At 45.1% G+C, this 22,924-nt stretch overlaps 1 protein-coding gene across 3 annotated transcripts in view; it reads left to right on the top strand.

Annotated features, from left to right (window-relative positions):
• Positions 1-22,924, top strand: part of PRDM10 (PR/SET domain 10) — a 99,053-nt gene that overhangs the window by 57,487 nt on the left and 18,642 nt on the right. For all 3 annotated transcript variants that reach the window (XM_070365033.1, XM_070365031.1, XM_070365032.1), the window contains exons 5-14: positions 208-433; positions 2,218-2,459; positions 4,267-4,470; positions 6,044-6,116; positions 8,476-8,593; positions 11,414-11,543; positions 12,047-12,289; positions 17,725-18,072; positions 20,190-20,345; positions 22,144-22,323. In XM_070365033.1, the coding sequence (XP_070221134.1) occupies positions 208-433; positions 2,218-2,459; positions 4,267-4,470; positions 6,044-6,116; positions 8,476-8,593; positions 11,414-11,543; positions 12,047-12,289; positions 17,725-18,072; positions 20,190-20,345; positions 22,144-22,323 (1,920 nt within the window). The remainder of the gene's footprint in view (positions 1-207; positions 434-2,217; positions 2,460-4,266; positions 4,471-6,043; positions 6,117-8,475; positions 8,594-11,413; positions 11,544-12,046; positions 12,290-17,724; positions 18,073-20,189; positions 20,346-22,143; positions 22,324-22,924) is intronic.

Genomic DNA, 22,924 nt, shown 5'->3' on the forward strand with positions numbered 1-22,924 from the left:
AGAAGAGTGTGTGCGTGTGTGTTAGTTGCTCAGTCATGTCAGACCCTTTGTGACCCCATGGACTGTAGCTCCCCAGGCTCCTCTGTCCGTGGGGTTTCCCAGGCAAGAATACTGGAGTACCTTCCATTAAAACCTCGTGTTCTGTGTGTCCGGGTTCCCTCCGACCCCACGTGGGCTGTGCTGACGTTGTGATTAAACCTTGTCCAGGCCTCGCTGCCGGTGCACAACCAGGTGTTACCCTCAATTGAGAGTGTGGATGGCTCGGACCCTCTGGCGACTCTGCAGAACCCCATGGCCAGACTGGAGGCCAAGGAGGAGGAGGACGAGGACGAGGACGAGGATTCTGAGGATGAGGAGGAGGAAGATGGTGAGGACACTGACCTGGATGACTGGGAACCTGACCCCCCTCGGCCCTTCGACCCGCATGACTTGTGTAAGTGGGGCTGCTTCTCGGGTGCAGGGTGGGCCCCTCTGCTAGGGCTCCCATGGCAGACTCTGCTTGTCTCTCTGAAGGCGCCCTTTCCCGTCATCCTCGGGCAGCCAGGGAGGGAGGTGTTGGCTGCTGCTAGAGCTCCGATTGCATCCATGAGCGGCTGCCGGAGGAAGCTGGGCAGCCTGCTGGTGTCACAGGGGCTGGGGCTTGGTCAGGACCAAGCCTCAGCCTCTGATCTCAGAGCCCCAGCTGCCAGGCTGTGATGGTGTCCAGTCCTGGCAGATCCGGCCATTCCTTCTTTCACATGTTTGGTGCCTCACCTCTCTTCGTACCAACCTTAAAAAATGCCTACTGTAAAAGGACGCCTCTCACACCCTGGGCCCTAGGGCTCTGCACTAGTTTCCTAACTCGAGCAATGCTCTCCATGGGCTTGCGAAGTCGGCAGCTTTCTAGAGGTCCTGCTCAGTTGTTGCAGGAATCAGGATTCCAGTACAGGTGGTCCGGTTGCTGGTGCCCACAGCCAGCCAATACTACTGCCTGTCTGTCCTGCCTGCTTGGAGGGCCTGCTTCCTTCCACCAAGCCACCGCTGCTGCCTACCAGTGTCCCACATAGATGGCAAAGTCCTTATCTCCTCTTTCGAGTTACAAGGCCATGCAGAGCTTTGTGGTCTCACCGTATCTCTCCTGGGACCTTCTGCATGGTGGTGGTGAGACTGTTTGCCTGGGGTCTGTGTTCATCTCCATACCCAAAAGAGAATTTCCTCGTTTTGCTTTTCCTTGAATTCTTAAGTTTTCAAGGCAACTCCTTAGTCAAATACACAGGAAGTCACTTTAATCTTCTAAATATGAACACAAGGTAGCTCTCCATTATTGGAGAGTTGTAGAAATTGAAAATACCTGTTTCCTAAGCCAGGCTACCCCACAGCCAGTTGGGTGAGATGCAGTTGGTTGACTAGATGTGTTGAGTCAGGAGTCTGCTCTCTGTGGGGCGCAGTCTCTTTCCTCTGTTCTGCTGCTGTACACATTGCAGCCTGGCGGTCAGCTCCAGGTGGGGGACTCTGGGAAAAAGTGGGTGGATGTGGACGCTTAGTGCAAACCCATCACTCCCGGAATGAGCTGAACGTACATATCAGGGCTAGCCTCGTTGTGTCATCGGGAGAATGAAGCGTGGGATGCTAAATTCATTCACTTCAGCATTATCTTCACGCAAATGCATGGGAATCTCAAATTTAACAGCACTGTTTCTACAACTCCCTTTGAGGAAACTGACTATATTGTCAGGTTTTAAAAAAAAAAAAACAGGTTTATTGACCTATAATTTACATACTATAAAGTTTACCTCATTTGTTTCATCCGATTTTGCAGCATTTAAGCAACTAATAAGCACCTCTTTCCTCTTTCCAAACATGTTTTATTTGATTTGTAAACTTTTTTTTACTTATTTTTAAATTGGAGTGTAGTTGCTCGACAATGCTGTGTTCGTTTTTGCTGCACTCAGCCACGTTGACTTGTAAATTTGCTGCCACTCTTCCAATGGACATCCAGTAGAAAAATCAGTCACAGCCTGCTTATTATTTTTGGCAGGCCACAAGCGAATTCTGCCTGATTTTAGAAGAAAAGACCAGGATTCTCCCAGTCTCTGGAGAGTCGTGTATTACAGTGGAATGGGTTGTGCAGTTGTAGGAGCTGACTGAATTTGGTCTTAAAAACTTAGACATGGGGGTTGTCCAGGTTAGGACCCTTTCCCCTGAGCCCGTCACCTAGAGGCTTTCTTTCTCGTTCAGGGTGCGAGGAGTGTAACAATGCACACTCTTCCGTGTGCCCGAAGCACGGCCCCCTGCACCCGATCCCCAACCGGCCAGTGCTGACACGGGCGCGGGCCAGCCTCCCGCTGGTGCTCTACATTGACAGGTTCCTGGGCGGCGTGTTCTCCAAGAGGCGCATCCCCAAGCGCACCCAGTTTGGCCCCGTGGAGGGGCCACTGGTCAGGGAATCGGAGCTGAAGGACTGTTACATCCACCTCAAGGTAATGTACACTTTGTCCCAGTCCCCTCGTGTCCTGATGACTTGTAAGGGGCATGCATTTTCCCACCGAGCCTCCCAGTTCAGCCTCATAGCAGTTGTTCACTGTGTTTTTCTTTCTAAGCTTGACCGATTTAAATGTAGACATTTTCTCTCTTACCTATAACATGGATGGTACAGTTTCAGACCTCAGTGTGCTCAATCGCTTAGTCCTGTCTGACTCTTTGCAACTCTGTGGACTATAGCCTGCCAGGCTCCTCTGTCCATGAGATTTCCCAGGCAAGAATACTGGAGTGGGTTGCCATTTCCTTCTCCAGGGATTTTCCCGACCCAGGGATCTACCCCGCATCTCCTGCATTGGCAGTGGAGTCTTACCGCTGAGCCACCAGGGAAGCCCTCAGACCCTGAAGCCTTATGTGAATAACTCTGAACTCTTGTCATTCTCAGGGGCTGGACTAGTCTTAGAGGGCTTCTAGGACCAAACACCACAGACCAGGGGGCTTAAACAATGTGTGTTTGTCACACTGCAGGAGGCTGGAAGGCCAAGGCCAAGGTGCAGGCAGGTTTGGCTTGGGTCGCGGCCCTTGGCTTGCAGGTGGCTGCCTTGGCACTAGGCGGTCCCTGTGTGCTCGGCGCCTCTGGTGCTTCTCTGTGTCCTGATCTCCCTGTCCTGTAAGGACAGGACCTGGTCTGATGACTTCATCACCTCTTCCAAAGCTTTGCCTCCAAATGCAGTTACAGTCTGAAGCTACTAGGGGCTGGAACTTCAATGTATGAATTATGGGGGAAACCAGTTCAACCTATAATAGAGGCTTGACAACTTTTTTTTTGAATATAAACTTTGACTATAATACAAAGAGAATTATGTCAACTCATGTTATCTGTTGGGCTTCCCTAGTGGCTCAGTGGTGAAGAATCCTCCTGCCAATGTAGGAGACATAGGTTCCATCTCTGGGTTGGGCAGATCATCTGGAGAAGGAAATGACAACCCACTCCAGTGTTCTTGCCTAGGACATCCCATGGACAGAGGTGGGCTACAGTTCGTGGGGTGGCAAAGAGTCATACAACTTAGTAACTAAACAACACCAATATCATCTGTGAAGTGCTCATAATGTTTTTAGGAAAACCTCTTTTTCAGTCTTTGAAACAGGTCTATCCTGTTGAATCTTCTGCTAAAGAATAGTTTACAGAATGTTCAAGTATGTGTATACTGATGTCTGTTCCTCACTTTCGATGCTTTTGCTTTGATCGAAAGCCTCTGCTGTCTACTTTTTGAGAGCCACTCTGGAGAACTGGGAAAGAACACTGGGAGGAGAGAATATATGGGGTGTGTTTTTGAGAAATCAGCAGCTGTCATGGGGAGATTTTCTTGATGAGAGCTCAAGACGTCCACGAAAGAATATCACTTTGTAGAGAGAACGATCTGTCACCAGCCTCCACGTTATAAATGAATGCAATTGAAACCCCAAAGGAAGCCACTTACAATGAACTGGAGAGTATTTTTCTTGCACTTTCTGGCTTATCAATAGCATTTTTTGATGTGTTAGTTAATGATGAAATGGCAACCAAAACTGTACAGTCAGTGTGCTGACTTTTAGATTTTGCTAGGTAATCCTATGACTGGGTCGTTAGAAAGCGTTTTTCCCTTTTTCATTTGGTAAGACACAATTCCAGTATCTTTCCAGATACAAAGGGGAGAACCAGTGTATCTGGTTAATTTAAAGAACAGCATTTTGCATATTACTACACAACCATCTATGATGTTAGCGGTTGTGTGTGTAGGTGTCTTTTCACTTTCACTCTGGTTGCAGGTTTCTCTCGATAAAGGGGACAGAAAGGACAGGGATTTGCACGAAGACCTGTGGTTTGAGTTGTCGGACGAGACCCTCTGTAACTGGATGATGTTCGTGCGTCCGGCCCAGAACCACCTGGAGCAGAACCTGGTGGCGTATCAGTATGGCCACCACGTGTACTACACAACAATCAAGAACGTGGAGCCCAAGCAGGAGCTCAAGGTACAGCACGGGGGCGGTGGCCACTCTGCTGGGAATTGTGATCGCTTCATGCTTTTCACACTTTTTGTCTTTCCCCTCGAAGTGGTATTCTTTAAAAAAAAGGTCCTTTTCTTGTAGTTCGCTTATTTATGAGTACTTGCTGTGTACTATACGCTTCTCAATTTTATTTATTTATGTGGCTACACTGGGTCTTCTTTGCTGTGAGATGGCTTTTTCTAGTTGCAGAACATGGGCTCTAGGGTTTACAGGCTTTGTTGTGGTGTTTGGGCCTAGTTGCCCTGGAACATGTGAAATCTTCCCGGATCAGGGGTTAAACCCATGTCTGCTGCCTTGGCAGGCAGATTCGTAACCACTGGGCCACCAGGAAAGTCGCTGTACACTTATAATAATCCCACAAATAAAATAGAATAAGAAGTGTATGACTTTGGGGTCTACCAAAGGCCTTAATTAAAGGTATTAGGCCCAGGGGGTGAGGAATTAGGAAGTAGTTATTTTGGGGGTACAGACAGGTCTGTTGATTAAAGATGGAGTTACTTCACTTCATTTTGGGCTTCCCTGTTGCCTTAGTGGTAAAGAATCTGCCTGGCAATGCAGGAGACCTGGGTTTGATCCCTGGGTTGGGAAGATCACTTGGAGAAGGACATGGCAACCCATTCCAGTATTCTTGCCTAGAAAATTCCATGGACAGAGCCTGGTGGGCTACAGTCCATGGGTTGCAAAGAGTTGGACATGACTGAGCGCGCGCACACACACACACACACACAACCTTTAGTTTTCAAGTCTGAGCAACTGGGTGGAAGGTGGGGTGTTTGTTGAGATGAGAAAGGTAGGTGAGGAGGGAAGTGTCTAGAAGTCAGTTCTAGACTGGCTCCATCAGGCAGGTGGCAGAATGTAGGTAGAGGGAAGAAGAGGGAGGGTCTGGGATACATGCGGTAACTTAAGAGTCATTAGCACAGAGTTGGCTGCAAACAGATGTGATTGCCTTGGGGAGAAAGGAGAAGGTCCTGGACATGGACTAAGCTTCCAGAAGCAGCACTATTTAGGAGTGGTGGAGGGGAGGGTGAGCCAGACAGGAAGCAGAAGCAACCTCCCCAGGGTGGGATGGAGGCAGAGACTCAGGAGGGCAGGGTGGCTCTGGTTGACCCCAGCAGTGTGAGGGTGGAGCCACTGTGACCACAGCTGCGTGGAAACCTGTGTTTAAACAGATAAAAAATCAGAAGAGGCTCTGTTTCATTAAATCAAGAGACTACTAATGTTATCTCTTGTGAAGCTGTTGTAATAACAAAAACATTTTTTTAAAAAGGATAAAGAAAACATTTACAATGGATAAGCAACAAGGACCTACTGTGTAGCACATAAAAAAGAATCCCACACAGTGTGTGTCTCGCCGTATGAACTTCCTGACTGACTGCCTGTGCCAACGGGGTCACCTCACAGTGCGGCTTCTTTTGTTAGTTTGTTGGTTTGCTGTGGGAAACCTGGGTCATGTTCTGTGAGCAGGAGGAGGAACTGAAGCCCGTGAAGCGCATCCTGTGATGTCCTTCGTCCCTGATGACGTGCTTGGTTCTTGCAGGTGTGGTATGCTGCTTCCTATGCTGAATTTGTGAACCGGAAAATCCATGACATTTCTGAGGAAGAGCGGAAAGGTACTCGGATTGTTTTTTTTTAATTTCATGTATTGATTGTAAATTGTATATATTACTTACATCTTTGGTGGTGGTTTAGTCACTAAGTCATGTTCGACTCTTGCAACCCCATGGACTGTAGCCTGTTAGGCTCCTCTGTCCATGGGATTTCCCAGGCAAGAATATTGGAGTAGGTTGCCATTTCCTTCTTCAGGGGATCTTCCCAACCCTGGAATTGAACCTGTATCTCCTGCATTGCAGGTGGCTTCTTAGAACTAAACATCCTTGTGTAATTCTAGGGTCAAATGACGATGACATATTTACATTTCTTTCATGGGTCCTAGAAAATAGTATTTAATATAATGAAAAGTCCAAATATTAAATTAGGACCTAGATCAGAGGATGATTTTTATCTTGATGTAATCGTCTCTGAACATAGCAAGGCAGGGATTGTCTTTGTTGTGAAAGTAAATGTCGCTGAAGTACAGTCTACATCCAGAAAACTACAAAGTCATAAATAACAGCCTGATGAATTTTCACAGCGTGAGAATACCTGGGGACCCAAGTCAAGACACAGGGTGGGCCACAGCCCCAGGAGTCCCCAACACCTTCTAATTCCTCTTCACTCCCAAGTAAAACTATCTCCTGACTTCAACACCACAGACACCATCTGCTTGTTACTGAACTTTGTATACATAGAATTATGTGACACATACACTTCCGGAGCATGAGAATCTTTTGTTTGTGAGACTTTTCCATACTATTGTGTATTACTGTAAGTTGTTCATTTTCTTTGCCACTTTGTTTTCTACTGTGTGAACTTGTTTTGTTCAGTCACTAAGTCGTGTCCAGTTTTTGGTGACCCCATGGATGGCAGCACGCCAGGCTTCCCTGTCCTTCACTGTCTGCCAGAGTTTGCTCAAACTCATGTCCATTGAGTTGGTGATGCCATCCAACCGTCTCATCCTCTGTCGTCTGCTTCTCCTCCCACCTTCCATCTTTCCCAGCATCAGGGTCTTTTCCAATGAGTCAGCTCTTTGCATCAGGTGGCCAAAGTATTGTATGTACCACAATTCATTTATCTATTTTCAGCACAGAAGTTTGGGTTGAACTATGCAATTCTGACACTGACTAGTTGGAGTTAGGTCACATCACAGGTCAAGGGCAGAGTCCTCCATGAGACTGTCTCTAATTTAGGCACCATCCTCAAGCGAGGGGGATCCCATGCCCCCTGCACTTCTGAGCAACTAGACTAGTAGCATTTAGGGAATTTCCACTACCCTCTTAGGTCTAATAATTCCCTAGAATGGTGCACAGAGGTCAGAAAAGTGCTGGGCTTAGAATTGCCATTTTATCATAAAGCACACACGTCAGGACCAGCCAAATGAAGAGATGCTTAGGGCAAAGTTTGGGAGGGTCCCAGATGAGAAGTGCCTGTGTCACAGCCCTGGAGGCCGAATGTGTCATCACCAGCGTGGGAGGCTCACCTGAGCTTCTGTGTCCAGAGTTCTTGTTGAGGCATCATCACAGCAGTGTGATCAATTGGATCCGTGGCCCATGACTGATCTCCTCTCTAGCCCCTGCTCCCCTCCCTGGCTATACCCCCTCATTCAAAGCCACAGCCCTGTTTTCAGGTGGTTGGTTTTCTAGGCTCAGTCATCCCCATCTGGGCCATCTCATTAGCATAAACTCAGGTATGGTCACAGATCATCAGGAGTGACAAAGACGTGCCATTTACTTGGGAAATTCCAAAAGTTGTGAGGCTATTTCCTAGGGGACAAAAGTCAGTCATAGTCTTTCTTTCTTGGTCAACAAAGTCATTTCCAGTGTCCAGTGTCTGGCCAATATGAAGGTACCACTGTGAACTTTCTTACATGTCCTTTACTGAACATATGTGCATATTTCTGTTGGGCACACATTTAGGGGTAGAATTGCTGGGTCATAGGGTACGGCTTTAACCTGTGCTTGTGAACCTTTCACTAAAGTGATGATATTGAGCATTCATCTTCCAGTTATTTGTGTTTTACACTATACTCTGATTATGAAGCTTGGATCTGAATTACTGGGTGATCTGCATACACATTTCCACTGTAGCACACCGTGTCTTCCCAGTGGGGTAAGGTTGTGTGTGTTGGGGGTGGGAGAGGGTAGCACACGGTAGTTGTTCTTTTGATGTCTTACATGAATGTATCAGAAAACCAGATCCCCAAAACTACTTTCTGTCAATCTTGAGCCTTTGCTTTTATAACAAAACAGCAGACATTGGGTATCTATGAGCACTGGGCTACGATGCGGTGAGAATGGTGGGGGTGCCAGGCATTTGAGTTTTATTGGGGCCCATTGGTCACTGGCCTCCATGGTCTCTCTCCTATGGCTGCAGTTCTTCGAGAGCAAGAGAAGAATTGGCCCTGCTATGAATGCAACCGCCGATTTATAAGCTCTGAACAGCTGCAGCAGCATCTCAATTCTCACGATGAGAAACTGGATGTGTTCAGCAGGTATAATGAGGGGGAAGTTTTCACAAACTTAGTGTTTAAAGTTCCAGAGTCATTTCTGCATCATCTATGAATGTATGAGGGTGTGTGTGTGTGTCTGTATGCACATGGGTGGGTGTGTAGACAGATAACCAGTTAGGCTGCTAAAGGACATTTCTTATGCATCATTTCCTTTCCTCCCCCTGGTCCTCATCACAACTTGGGTCTTTTCCAGAATAATGCTTACCTAGCAATAGGAGGTCTTTCCACCTTAGTAAACATTTCCCTGAACAAGCATAATCAATACCCAGCAATAGGAGATCTTTCCGTCTCCCCTAACTAGAGATTCTGAAATAGGAATTCTTGAGATAGCATACACCTTTGAAATAACCTGCACCTCTGATTTTCAAACTCTTCAAAGGTAAGATTCCTTCATTAAACTAACTCTTGTGTTTAATTCCTATATGAAAAAAAAGAAAAAGGGGTAAATGAAGGAGAATTCCACAGGGCGGGATGGGCAGCAACTGGATCATGTAGGCCTGATGGTAGTGATAGGAGATTTGAATTTCATTTTATGTGTGATAAGAAGTCCTCAGAGGTTGCTGAGCAAGGGATATTATGATGTCAATTATATTTCTAAACATCACTATGCGTGCGTGCCCAGTCCCTTCAGTGTGTCTGACTCTTTGTGACCCCCATGGACTGTAGCCCGCCAGGCTCCTCTGTCCATGGGATTTTCCAGGCAAGAATACTGGAGTGGGTTGTCATTCCCTCCTCCACGGGATCTTCCTGACCCAGGGGTCAAACCTGCGTCTCCTGCATTGGCGGGTGGATTCTTTACTACTAGCACCACCTGGGAAGCCCAAGCATCACTGTGGATAAAAGTGAAAACAGCACTGAGGTTGTACTGCAGTAAGAGGGAAGACGGGGAGTCTGGTTAGACACTATTGCAACAGTTTGGATGAAAAATGAGAGTGGTTTGGATTGGGGTAGTCTCAGTGGGACAGACGTAGGCTTGCCAGTGTTTATAGAATTTGAGAAGAGAGAAGGTGGTGTGAAATGACCTTTAGGAACGTGGGAGAGTAAATACTCCAGGGAAGTGCGGTGTGATTGCCTGCAGCCGCAAGAGCTCACTGGGGGCTCTCGTGAGTCAAGGCCATGTCCTCACCCAGTGTCTCTCCCCGTGAGGGTGTCTGTGCAGGGAGGGCACGGAGTGGGTTTCACCAAGCGCCTGCAACGCAGTGAGAGTGGCGAAGCAGCAGGGTGGGGGAAGAGCATGTGCGCGGGATCACTCCGCACTCCAGTGATGGGCTTTGGAGGTGATGAGTGGAAGAAGGGAGGGCAAACGTGAAGGGGACGCGACTGCTGACAGGCTGCAGGACTGGAGATGCTGGTGAGGGGGCAGGATCTGGGAGTTCAGGCGCCCAAGGGGTGAACTGGAAAGTTAGGACACAGTGTTGAAGTGGACAAGGCATGGCGTCAGGGTCCTGGGGTTCTGCAGCCACCGGGGACGACAAGGGCAAGGTGTGACCTCGGGAGCAGACGGCCGAGGTGCGTGGAGGGCACAGCGAGCATTCTGTCCTGCACTTCCTCCAGGGCATCCCAAACACTCCAACGTGGCTCTGTTATAACACCTTTTATACCCTCTTGAGAGTTTTGGTTTATATGCCTGCTGCCTCTGCTGGACTTCTGAGGGTAAGAACTGTTGGATATCACTTCCCATCTTTTAGTGCTGAGCACCAGGCAGGGCACACTGCAGATAAAATGTTCATTAGCCAACTGCTAAAAGAAATTTGAGACAATTAGACAAATCTGAACTTTGACTAGATTTAATAAACATTGAGCAACTATCAGTTGCGATAATGGTATTGAGATATGCATTTTATATATATATATATTTATATATCTTTATGTTTTAGAGATATGTATTTAAATATTTATGAATATGAATGAGATGAAATGATGTCTGGGATTTAGTTCAAAATAGTCTAATGGGTATGTGTGTAGGACAAGTGGTGATGATTCAAATAGAATAAAACTGCTCACGAGCTAATAAGTATTGAAATGAGGTAGTGAGTACACTGGGCTTGTATTTGCCATATTTGCCGACGTTCAGAATTTCCCATAAAAAAGGATCTTTTAAAAGTCCTTGGAAAAAAATCTATATTTTTAATTAAGTTGTTAAGTACGTGAGTGGAAGAATAAAGCACAGTCTGATTGATTTTAAATGCATCTTGCACGCATGTCTTCTAAAGGAGATTTTAGTGACATACTTTTCTGAATCCCTTTGATTAAGGAACTTTTGTATGTTAGAAACCTTTCAAAGGGGATAAAATTCATTTGGCATTTATTGGATATATTATTGAACCACTGAATTAGAAATTCGTTCTGGCCTCCCAGAAGATTATAGTAAAGCAAGAACATATCTTTGACTCTAGCCAGATTCCATGGAAGGAATATGAGGTGAGCAAGGGGAAAGACCCCAATCTTGTCTCTAGGACACACACCAGGCTCGGTGTGTTCTGTCCTGTCTGCATTGCTCACATAACTGTGGAGATGTGTTCGAGCTTTCAGAATGTCCAGTGGCAAAATGGTGTCAGCACTTTGAATTTTTAAAGCTCCCTTTATTCTGAATAATTTAAGATGTCTCTTTGAGCTATATAGACAAGGAAAGATGAGAAATTGAGATAGCGTGTATTGGCAAAATGATCGTCTACAGAATCAGGAAAAGAAATAAAGTGAGTGGAAATCAAGATTTGGAGTTACTCCGGATCATTTAGGGAAATATTTGTTGTGGAGTATTATGTAACTGTGACTATTTATCACCCGATCTCTTGTCCCCAGAGCAAGAGGCAGAGGAAGGGGCCGAGGCAAGAGGCGGTTTGGCCCTGGTCGAAGGCCAGGACGTCCTCCCAAATTTATCCGCTTGGAGATAACCAGTGAAAACGGGGAAAAGTGTGACGATGGGACACAGGTGAGGGGGGAGGGGAAGGCAGGAACTCTTCTTGGATGCCTGCTCAGAGAATTTAGAATTGTCACTGGACTCAAACACAATGCCTTTCAGAGGCTGACAGTCCTGCCTGTTGGCACTTCGCTGCCTGTTAATTAAAATCTGATCAGACAAAGACTCAAAAGAGCGTATTTTTAAACATTACTTACAACTGAAGGCCAACTTCGCAGCCCTAAAGATTTGAAATTGTCCAGAGACATTATGGGGGCCTCTGTTTAATTAGTTCAGACAATTGAAATTATGATATTCCAGAAGAATCCCGCCTTCTTTTTTCCTCATAAAGTGATCTGGAATATGTCATGGTTTTTACATCCTGTGAATGGTTACCTAATTCATGTTCTCAGGAGGAAAATAATCTTTTCTGAGCATTATGAGGCTAATCATTTAAAACATAAAGCAGCAGTTCTAAGTCCTTGCATGGATGTCTGTCTAGGCAGGGAAATAACTCCTGGTTCTTGTGATTTCAGGACCTGTTGCATTTTTCCACCAAGGAGCAGTTTGATGAGGCTGAAGCTGCGACTCCTAACGGGCTGGACCAACCAGAGCAGCCCACCCTCCCGCTCCCTCAGCTGCCCCCGGAAGCCCCATCTTCTCTAGAGCAAGAGCCGGACACGCATGAATTGCACCTGCAGCCCCAGCATGAGGAGAGCGTGCTGCCCGCCCAGAGCACCCTGACGGCCGACGACATGCGCCGTGCCAAGCGCATCCGGGTAGGCGGGATGCCCAGCTCCCCCTTCCCCCACCCCCTCCGCCCACTGCATGGGCGCCAACTCTCCTGCAGGCGGCCAGCTCTGTAGGCGCCATGCTGTTCACCATCCGCTGCTCAAGCCCTTGTTTGTTTTGGAAGAAAGTGTGAACTGTTTCTCAGGGCCTCCGTGTCCCATGGCAGGCTGGCATGGCTGGTCCTCGATTCCATCAATTTAGCAGTGACATGGAAGCCTGGCTCTTGGCAACATCCAGACTAGTGTGGTTAGAGTAGGATAGCGCCCTGGATCCTAAAACTCACAGATTGGAAATGGAGAAATAAGTACACTGAGCTATAATAGTTAATTACATTGAAGCCAGGCTAATCTGTGCCTGATCAGAGCTCTCAAGTCAATTTGGGGTTTTGAATTTGGTTGTCGACAATTTCCAGTGGGAGACTGGCAAATGCCATGTCGTGTCAATGCCCAGGGACCTGAGTCCAAGCAGATCTGGCAGGTGCGGCCCAGATACGGGGACAGCATGGAGCTAAGCTCCAGGTGTGGGGGTAGGGCAGTGTCTTCTCTCCTGTGTAAGCCGCGTTATGACTTCAGACCGTGTGGCTGCAGGGCCTCCGTCAGTGGCTGCCTGGCCAGGTGTATCTTGTCCATATTTAACAGATAGCGTTGAGTGTGCATTCGGACCTGTGGGAGACACAGGTGGAGAGCCGTGTCGTTTTGCGGGCTCAGTGCCTGTGCGGACAATTAACATCCAGAAAACAATGACTTAAATCCATGTTTGTGGCAGCAAGCTGTTTAAAGACATTTCCTAGTCCTTTATATGTGGATGAAAGAAACTTTTTGTGTATCTTCCCAGGCTTTGCAGTTTCTAGATGAACGCTCATTTCAGCTTATGTTTCTTTCAGTCTTATTTACCTATAGGCTAGAAGGCACAGACAAAACTTGAACAATAGTCTTGTCTGAGCCTTTATGTAAAAATACATTTAAACATTTGTTCTGTATGGCGTCGTGGACGGGATTCTGAGCAGTCAGGCTGAATAGCCTTTATGAGGGTCCTGAAATGGAAACCTGTGAACCTTATAGCTCCATGAATATTATTTCAAAAGCAAACATAAGCATACAGAGAAATACAGACCAGAACAGCAAAGGGCTATGAATACTTTCTATCCATCATGTTACATGATTCCCAGTCTGCTTTCCTCTCTCTCTTGCACAACTGCTGTCTTTTCGCTTTGGCCGTTCTGATTTCTTACTAGGTCCAGAGACTTGCTTCCTAGATTTAATTTTTTGCAGGCAAAAATTAAAGCCCACGTGTGTTGTGAGGCGTGGGTGTGCAAGCATAGTGCGGCCATGGTTGTATGTGTGTTCTGGAATGAACTGGGTCACTGGTTTTGGAACAAGTTTCCTTGTATCAAAGCAAAACCCACATGCATGTGACTTCTGGCAGTCAGTCTTAGGTGAGCTAGTTTTGTTTTTTTACCTTCTCACACATTCTAAAAAGCAGGGCTATGTATTTTTTCATCTCTTCTATCCAGATTGGTAATGACCCACTGAAGGGAAGCCTTCCAACCCCATTGGTAATGTAACTATTTTTCTCTCCTCTAATGCTGCCTGCTCAGTTGGAGCTGCAGGTATGTCTGTTTCCTGTTTCACTCACATAACAGAATGCTATTTAAGTGTCTGCCTGACCTACTGCTCTTTGCAACCCGTACTTACTAAATCCTAGTGGAAACTACAGTTTGGTTGCTATAGTCAATGTAAATTAGTTAATAAATAATGCTAATTTATTATTAATTTATTAAGAATCAGTGAGTAAACTGTGGGCTGCAGTGTGCTCATACATGAAATGACGGGTAGGACTAAGTAATCTCCAAGGTCCCTTTGAGCTCTGAAACAGCCGAGTGTTCTGAAATGCCTTCTGAAATGACACCGAGTTCTGACTGGATGTCCAGTACTTTCGAGGTGCATAGGAGAATTTTCACTGGAGTTCTGTCTGCTGGGATCTTCCAGTCTAACTAGGGACACAATGCTAATGTAAGCTGGGTCACAGTTCAGTATCACATTTAAGGGTGCGTACATACATGCGTGCTCAGTCATTCAGTCCTGTCTGACTCTTTGCAACCCCATGGACTGCAGCCTGCCAGGCTCCTCTGTCCATGGGATTTCCCAAGCAAGAATACTGAAGTTGGTTGCCATGCTTTCCTCCAGGGGATCTACCTGACCCGGGGAAAGGTAGAGCCCATAATTACTAGAGAAACTTGGAAGAGTGAAAGATTTAAAGAAAGCTGGATTCAGGGAATAATTCGTAGATGAAGTGAGAGTTAAACTGGTCCTTGAAAGACAGACAGGAAGAAGGGAGGCCGTTTCAGAGGTGGGCAGCCATAACTTCAAAGGCCAAGACCCAGGAATGTGCTTGGTGTGGTTGTGGGCACTGTGCACGTTGGTCTGACCCGAGCACGGGTGCCAGCTGGAGGAGAGTGGAGAGTGAGATGCTGGGCAGGACTAGCCCAACAGAGGTTCTGAAAACCAGGCAGAAAATAGACCAGAGGAAAGTTGTTGTTCTTTTTTTTTTTAAAGCAAACAAACATGATTGATTTCCTTTTCGTATCAGGGTCAAAATAACATGAAAATTGGTCAATAATTTAGGTTCCTTTTGCTATTCATATCAGACTTTAGAAACATTTTATGGGTTTTGTCTGCACAGAATCTGTTATCTCAGGACTCACTTCAATGTGAGTAGAATCCCTCGTCACAGGTTTTAGCATCTCTACCATTTTGGCAACTTATGTTCCATCCAGCACAGAGTTGTTGGCCAACGGCAACTCTGGGATTCATCTTTGCTGCCTCTGCCCTTTCTCATTATTGCTTCTAGAAAATATGTACCAATCGCAGCTCTGCAGTGCAGGAGGTATGGTAGAGATGGCCTCTAAGTGGGGAGAGGGAGCGGGCAGTTTCAGTACTTCCACTGCCTTGTCATGAAGGGGCCCCAGGAGGATTATTTGATCACAGATGCAATCCGGTTCCTGTATGTAGACAGCGTCCAGGGCTCCATGGAAGTCACAAAGACAGTCAAGACAAGGTTTGTCCACAGAGCTAAGGAAGTGGAGCTGCTGCTGGGTTTAGATCCAGTGTCTGAGGACACTCACACTAAACAGAGATGACAGGAGTCTTATAAGCGTAATGAACCAAAATAAAACTGCGATCCAGGTTTGGCGTCCAAGGGGAAGTGGAACCCCTGAGGGACCAAGATCAGTTGCTGTGCACTGTCTGCCCTTGGAAACATTGCTGAACCTGGGCAAAAGAAATGATGATTAGATTTCCTTCACCCTGTACCTTGAACCTCTGAACCTCATGATAGCATTTGTTCATTTGTAATATTTAAAGTCTGGAAAGTAGCCAGAATAGTGAGAGCTTTTATGTAAAATAAGTATATTTCCAGATAGAGTAGCGAGATTAGGTGACTGCTAAGCTGTATAATGAAGTGAAAGAGAGCTCTCTGGCTGATTTCAAAAAGGTTTTTTGTTTACAACCTCTTCAGATGCTGCAGAAAAGATCTGGAAATCATTCTTTTTGATTTTTCACATGAGATACATTTCATTAATTCACAGACTTTTACTGACACTTTCTATGAACTCAGCTTTTTAAAGAGATCTAGATTCAAAGCAGAATAAAATATGATGCAACCCGTCAGCTTGGGAAGACGACAGAATTGCTAAATATTTATTCAATAAATGAGTAGGTAAAATGTCTCTCCCAGCCTTTTTAGAGAAGCCTTGAGAAAGTTGTTTCCTGTTACATAGGAGCTATGTTCAAAATTCTTGACAGTAATAATAAATTAAAAAATTGACAATAATTATTTTGCTTTCCCCCAAGAGATTATTTCACAATAAATTTAGAAGTTGCTACTTATAAGTAATTTGAAATTTAAGAGTTTCAACATTGTTCATTATACTATTTTCCATTGCACAAATAATGCTTTAAGCTCTTCATTAATCCTTTAATTATTATTCTCTTATAGTTACCCAAGCATGAAAGTGAAAGTGTTAGTCACTCAGTTGTATCCGTCTCTTTGAGACTCCATGGACTGTAGCCCGCCAGGCTCTTCTGTCCATGGGATTTCCCAGGCAAGAATACTGGAGTGGGTAGCCATTCTTTTCTCCAAGGAATCTTCCCAACCCAGGGACCAAACCCATGTCTCCTGCATTGCAATATGAGCCATAAGCAATGGCTTATGGCTGCAATATGACCACTGCAATATGAGCCATAAGCATACCCATTCACAGATATATTTTTTGAGAAATTATTTTCTTCCCTCATTGTTGTCTAGAGCTTTCCTCCCGGTGTTTTGAGGAATTTATGAATGAGTCTTCATTATAGTAGAACTGAAATATTGAATCTGTATTCTCTGTGTGAAAGATGAGTCTGTTGATTTGCTGTCAGTAGAGAGGACAGTGTTTTCCCAGTGGTAGTGATGAATTTATACTAAGCATCCATATTCTCTCACTTGGATTCCTTATAACAATTGCATGAACTCACAAGATGGCTAATCAGCATTAGACGTGCAATCTGTAACCGAGAAAAAGAAAAAGAGCAGAATTGACTGGTCTAGACAGGGAACAGAGCAATAAATTTAACCCAGTTAGCGAGGAATTCTAACCAGTGGCACTAACCAGCTACACTGAAGAGCATTTCTTAAGTAGGACATAATTAAGGCACATATTCCATTTAGGATGTGTGCTTATATGTCTTATCTCAGCAGCAAACACGTCCATGTAAATCTGTATCTTTGTTCTCTTTCAGTTCTTTTTCATAAATTGATATGCAATTCATGTACTATCAAATTCACTCTTTGTGTTTTTAGAATACTCCTAAAGTGGTACAACCATCGCCACCAGTCCCGGAACATTTTCATCATCCTCAAAAGAAATCCCATGTCCACTGGCTCCTTCCTCCAGCCCCTGCTACGCTTCAGTTCTTTTTATTATCTTTAGTTTTGCTAAATGTCTTAATCAAGCTTCAAATTCTTTGGCTCAAGGACTTCAACAAGTAACATTTGGCTGACTTGCTCCCACCTCATCATGCATGCGTCACTCCCCCCAAGTCATTTCTTCCAAATCTTCAATTTTTATTCTACTTGACTCTGGGATTTTTTCTATTGTACAACTCTTATTTTTTGAACGTGACCTAGATCCTTTCAGAAGAAAGCACACACACGTAGGCATAAAACAAAACCCAAAGTCTGTCTTTTCAAGATCAACTTCTTTGAAGATGGCTTCATTTTTAAGGTCTCTACCAGAAAAAAATCTTCTTTCAACAGTGTATCCTAGTTTAATTTCTGTGGAAAGTCTGTGATTGCTGAGATCGTCCTCTCTTCCTATAAATGTGTGAGCTGCTTGCACGTTTGGCCTACTCACTAAGTAATCCCACTTGTGTGTGTCTTTCAGAATGCAGCTCTGCAGCATCTGTTCATTCGGAAGTCTTTCCGGCCTTTTAAATGCTTGCATTGCGGGAAGGCCTTCCGAGAGAAGGACAAACTGGACCAACACGTGCGCTTCCATGGGCGGGAGGGGAACTGCCCGTTGACCTGTGACCTCTGTAACAAGGGCTTCATCAGCAGTGCATCCTTGGAGAGCCACATGAAGCTCCACTCGGACCAGAAGACTTACTCTTGCATTTTTTGCCCAGAATCCTTTGACCGCCTTGATTTGTTGAAAGATCACGTGGCCATTCATATCAATGATGGCTACTTCAGCTGCCCAACTTGTAAGAAACGGTTCCCAGATTTTATCCAGGTGAGTACCAACTGCCGAGATGCCCGAGTACTGCCGTTTTTAGGAAAGAAAAACAGCGGTTTTTGGAAAATTGAGATGGCCCGTTATCTGTATCTTTCATCTCCCTTCTTGACAGCAACTTCATAGTTGGAAAATGATGTCTCTTCAAACTGCTTTTGATAAGCAGAGGATGATTGTGACCCTTAATTGTCGAAATAAGACATTGACGTTTAAACATTTAAGTTATATTACAGTTTGAAATAAACAATCAGGTCTGGTTATTATTTTTAAAAAAGTCTTTCTTCATCCTTGCCAATACTCACTACTTATAAAATACGTAGCAGCTGTAGAAGACAGACTCCCATTTCCTGCCTGGAAATATTTTCCCCCATTACTGTGGTTTCCTGTCTTAAGCTACTAAGGTGGTGCATTTTGGAAGGAAATGAAAGAATAAGTTGGTATATAACATACAGATTTTTGGGGGGAGACCATATTGTACAGCATGTGAGATCTTAGCTCCCAATCCTGGATTAAACCTGTGCCCCCTGCTTTTGAAGTGTGGACTCCTAACCATTGGACCACAAGGGAAGTCCCAGTATACTTTGATTTTAAACACTGAACTCCTCCCCTGTGTTATATTCTGGAGCCAAATGGGGTGAGGATAAGTTCCAGAATATTCATGATTTCATCTGGACTTCAAGTGATAATAGTGTTATATGCTAGTGAATGAATAAGTAAGTCTAAATATCTAATGAGTTTCCCTGGTGGCTCAGATGGCAAAGAATCCACCTGTAATGCGGGAGCTTGCCTGGAAAATCCCATGGACGGAGGGGCCTGGTGGGCTGCAGTCCATGGGGTCGCTAGGAGTCAGACACGACCGAGCGACTTCACTTTATTTTTTCACTTTCATGCACTGGAGAAGGAAATGGCAACCCACTCCAGTGTTCTTGCCTGGAGAATCGCAGGGATGGGGGAGCCTGGTGGGCTGCTGTCTATGGGGTCTCACAGAGTCCGACATGACTGAAGCGACTTAGCAGCAGCAGCAGCAGCAGCAATGCGGGAGACTTGTGTTCAATAATAAAAACATCCCCCTTCTCTGTTTTTTAAATTACCAAAAGAAAACTGAGATTTAATCATAGTTCTAGTATTGAGAGTCTTGGTAATTTTCTCACTTTACACAATTAGGTAAGTTTCTTCTTAAAATTTTTTTTTAATTTTTATTTTTTAGCCATGAAAAGTTGCATTAGGGCAGAATTTAATGGCAAAAGAGACTCCAAAAATAATAAAGGACAAGTCTTATAGGAATGGTTTGATAGCTCAATACCTAGGTCCCATACATAACTCTTCTTCACTGGATATTTATGACTGAGAGACTTCAAAGGCCATATTCTTTTATTTAAGTTATCTGAAAGTACAGGGAATAAGTCTCAAGTAAGAGGAAAGGATGCTAGTGTTGTATTGTCCTCATAAATGGGTAATGTGTTTTGTATCATTGAATTCATGTCTTCAGTGGTAAAGAACCCACCTGCCAATGCAGGAGATGCAAGAGACTCCCTTGGAGGAGGAAATGGCAACCCATTCCAGTATTCCTGCCAGGGAAAATCCATGGACAGAGGAGCCTGGTGGGTTCCAAAGTTGAACACGACCGAGAGACTTAACACACGTGCACACGTCTTTAATTCTTCAGAACCTGATTTTTATAGAAGGGTGTAAAGGGACCTATTACTGCAAGGGGCTAAATTGTTTGTATCCATATTGGAAGCAGCAAAAAGTGAGGAAGAATAATTTTCCGTCTTCTTATATTTAATTTTTGCCAAGATTCATTTAAATCCAAAGGAACTCTTACTTTTAATCTTTTTATTTTTTTTTAAAGAGGGAGAGAGACAAACATGGCCCATGTGATCAGGGCTTGGACTAAGCAAGCATTTTCTTCCTCCTCTCAAGTCCTGGGAGGTCCAGGCTGGTAAGGTTTTCTGGCCACCATGAAAAGGAGGCTGTTACTAAGGCCAGTTATCAGTCACACCCGATTGGCTCCCAGGCCAGGCTGATGAGAATCCAAGGCAATGCATTTGGCTCCCTCTAGTGTTGGCGAGCTGCCTCCTGTCATTTTCCCTGATTTTCTGTGTCTTCTCTGCCAGGTGAAGAAGCATGTGCGCAGCTTCCACTCAGAAAAGATCTACCAGTGTACAGAGTGCGACAAGGCCTTCTGCCGTCCGGACAAGCTGCGTCTGCATATGCTCCGGCACTCGGACCGCAAGGACTTCCTGTGCTCCACGTGTGGGAAGCAGTTTAAGGTGGGAACCAGCGGGCAGTCTGCGTGGTCTCGGGCCATTGAAATTGTCATGCCTGCTCATTTTGAGGGTGTATCACCTGTGCTCACAGCACAGACTTGAGGTGTAATTTGTGTCTCTTGTTTGATTTGAAAGTGATAGTTGCTCAGTCATGTCCGACTCTTTGTGACCCCATGGACTGTAGCCCGGCAGGCTCCTCTGTCCATGGGATTTTCCAGGCAAGAATACCAGAGTGGGTTGCCATTTCCTTCTCCAGGGATCTTTCCAGCCCAGGGATCTAACCCAGTTCTCCTACATCGCAGGCAGGTTCTTTACCAACTGAGCCACCAGGGAAACCCTAAAATTAAAGAGGAAACTCACTGTAATTTCCCCAAATAATTAATTCATATCTCCAAATAGGGTAATAATGCATCTCCTACAAGAATCCAAGTGTATAATGAATAGAACTAAACTGCTATCAAGGAATTCCTAAGAGGACAATATATTTACCCATCGAATCAAGAGATTTTTTTCTTGAGCATTTATGAAGTGTAAGAGTCTGATAATTGAGCCCTAGGTCATCAGGACGTCATCCAGTGGAAGTGGGAAGTGTATGGGATGTTGAGAGGGTTAGGCTCCTTTGGGGAATGTTAATGACTTCTGGGATTAAGATAAAAGATAATAAGTATAAGAACATGCCTGGAATTTAGAAGAAAGCAAAGGAAAACCCCACAGGAGACTCAGAGATAAGAGTTAAACAAGTAATTGTGAAAATGGTAAAACAAGCTTCCTTGGGAAGCCAGATGTTTTGGCAAAAATGTCACTGAAAGATACTCTGCAGAATATGAGTGTAGGTCATCTTGTCATAGAAACTAGAAAAGAGTCAGAAATGGATTCAGGAGGGGAAAACTGACTTGGAAAAGGAGTCCTGTGTAGAATGTGGAAGTTGGTGGGGCTGCCTGGCCATATACCTCTGAACTTAGCACGGTGGGCATTCAAGAAATGTTTGTTACTTAAATTGTGCTGAAAAATGAAGGGGGTTACAGAAACATCCTCGAGCCAAAATGTGGAAAGAACTGGTCTGGTAGGAAGGTTCAAAGTCTTTATAAGACCAATAACAGTGTAATTATATGTCTGAGAGCAGAGCCTCACTGGATAAGGGAGCTGGCATTTTCGGAGTTTGTTTTTATTCAGGATGGGCTCTGCCTAATTTTCTGTCTGTGGACTCATATCAGCCTGTATCCCTCAATCAGATCATCAGACTAAAAGCTGTGACTTTGACCTGTGATCGTCTGCCCCGTCCATAGCGGGTAGTATAAGTGCTTACACACTTCTAAATCCGTATGGTGAAAAACACTTAAATTCACTCGGGATTTAGAGGAATGCCATGATGTGTGTGAAAACATGTGGGAATTGTTTAAAAAAAAAAATGTGGGAATTGAGTACATACATGGCTTTGTAAATCCAGTATCACCTACCATTCACGATCAATTTATCTTATAGTTCTTAATACCAAATTTATTCCATGTGCCCTTTGATTGCTTCTACATAAATGCCAAGTCTTTCTTCTCAGAAGTCAGTGTGTAGCTTTCAAACTGAATGGTTATTTTAAAGCCCAGCTCATTGCAATGCACTTACTCCCTGGTGAACGGAATGATTCCCAGACAGTGTTGCCGTGTCCTTGTACCTTCTAGCAACTTGGAGCAGCCCGGTGTGTTCTGTTATTGCTAACTTGTACTGGTTTTTTTTTTTAATCCCTTCAATTAAAATTTTTCTATCCCCTCCCCCACCTGCTGCCTTCTCAAAAATTCTCTGCAAACAGCGGAAAGACAAACTCCGGGAGCACATGCAAAGGATGCACAATCCTGAGAGGGAGGCCAAGAAAGCCGACCGCAGCAGCCGCTCCAAGACATTCAAGCCCCGCATCACGTCCACCGACTACGACAGCTTCACGTTCAAGTGCCGCCTCTGCATGATGGGCTTCCGGAGGCGGGGCATGCTGGTCAGTGTCCACCGCCCTACACCTAAACAGAGTTCTGTACTCAGCCTGTCACCGGCTTTCCTCACTGGCTGGGCATGGTGGGGAGACAAACAGTTCCCAGCATGGGGCTCCTCTCCTTCCCAGGCTCCCTTGCCCCGCCTTGCCATGGTTCATTTCTGGTGTTTCTTAGAAGAGGTCTTTGTGACCACTTTTCCTCGCTGGTTTTGCTTTGTTTGCCATGCTGTCTTTGCTGTGTGTTTTCTTTTTCTCTTCTCTTCTGTGTTCCTGAACCAGCCTTTCTTCTGGTGGAGTCCTCGCCCCCTCCCTGTTCTCTTCTGTGTTCCTGAACCAGCCTTTCTGGTGGGGTCTTCTCCCCCAGCCGCCCACTCTGATTGTCCCAGATATGACACAACAGTAGACGGGACTTTCCATCTAGGCAGGGCATGGGGACCAGCTTAGCAGAGACACCAGGAGAGCTGGTTCTCAGTTCATTTTGCCCTGATGACAGTTTTTGCAACATGTATTTCTGCCAGGACCTGCCAGTAAAGTCGGAGACTGTTATTTAATTTTTTTTAACTTTTCAATTTTATATTTGGGTATAGTTGATTAACAGTGTTGTGAG

The sequence above is a fragment of the Bos mutus genome, chromosome 29 (assembly GCF_027580195.1).
Source record: "Bos mutus isolate GX-2022 chromosome 29, NWIPB_WYAK_1.1, whole genome shotgun sequence".
NCBI classification, from domain to species: Eukaryota; Metazoa; Chordata; class Mammalia; order Artiodactyla; family Bovidae; genus Bos; species Bos mutus.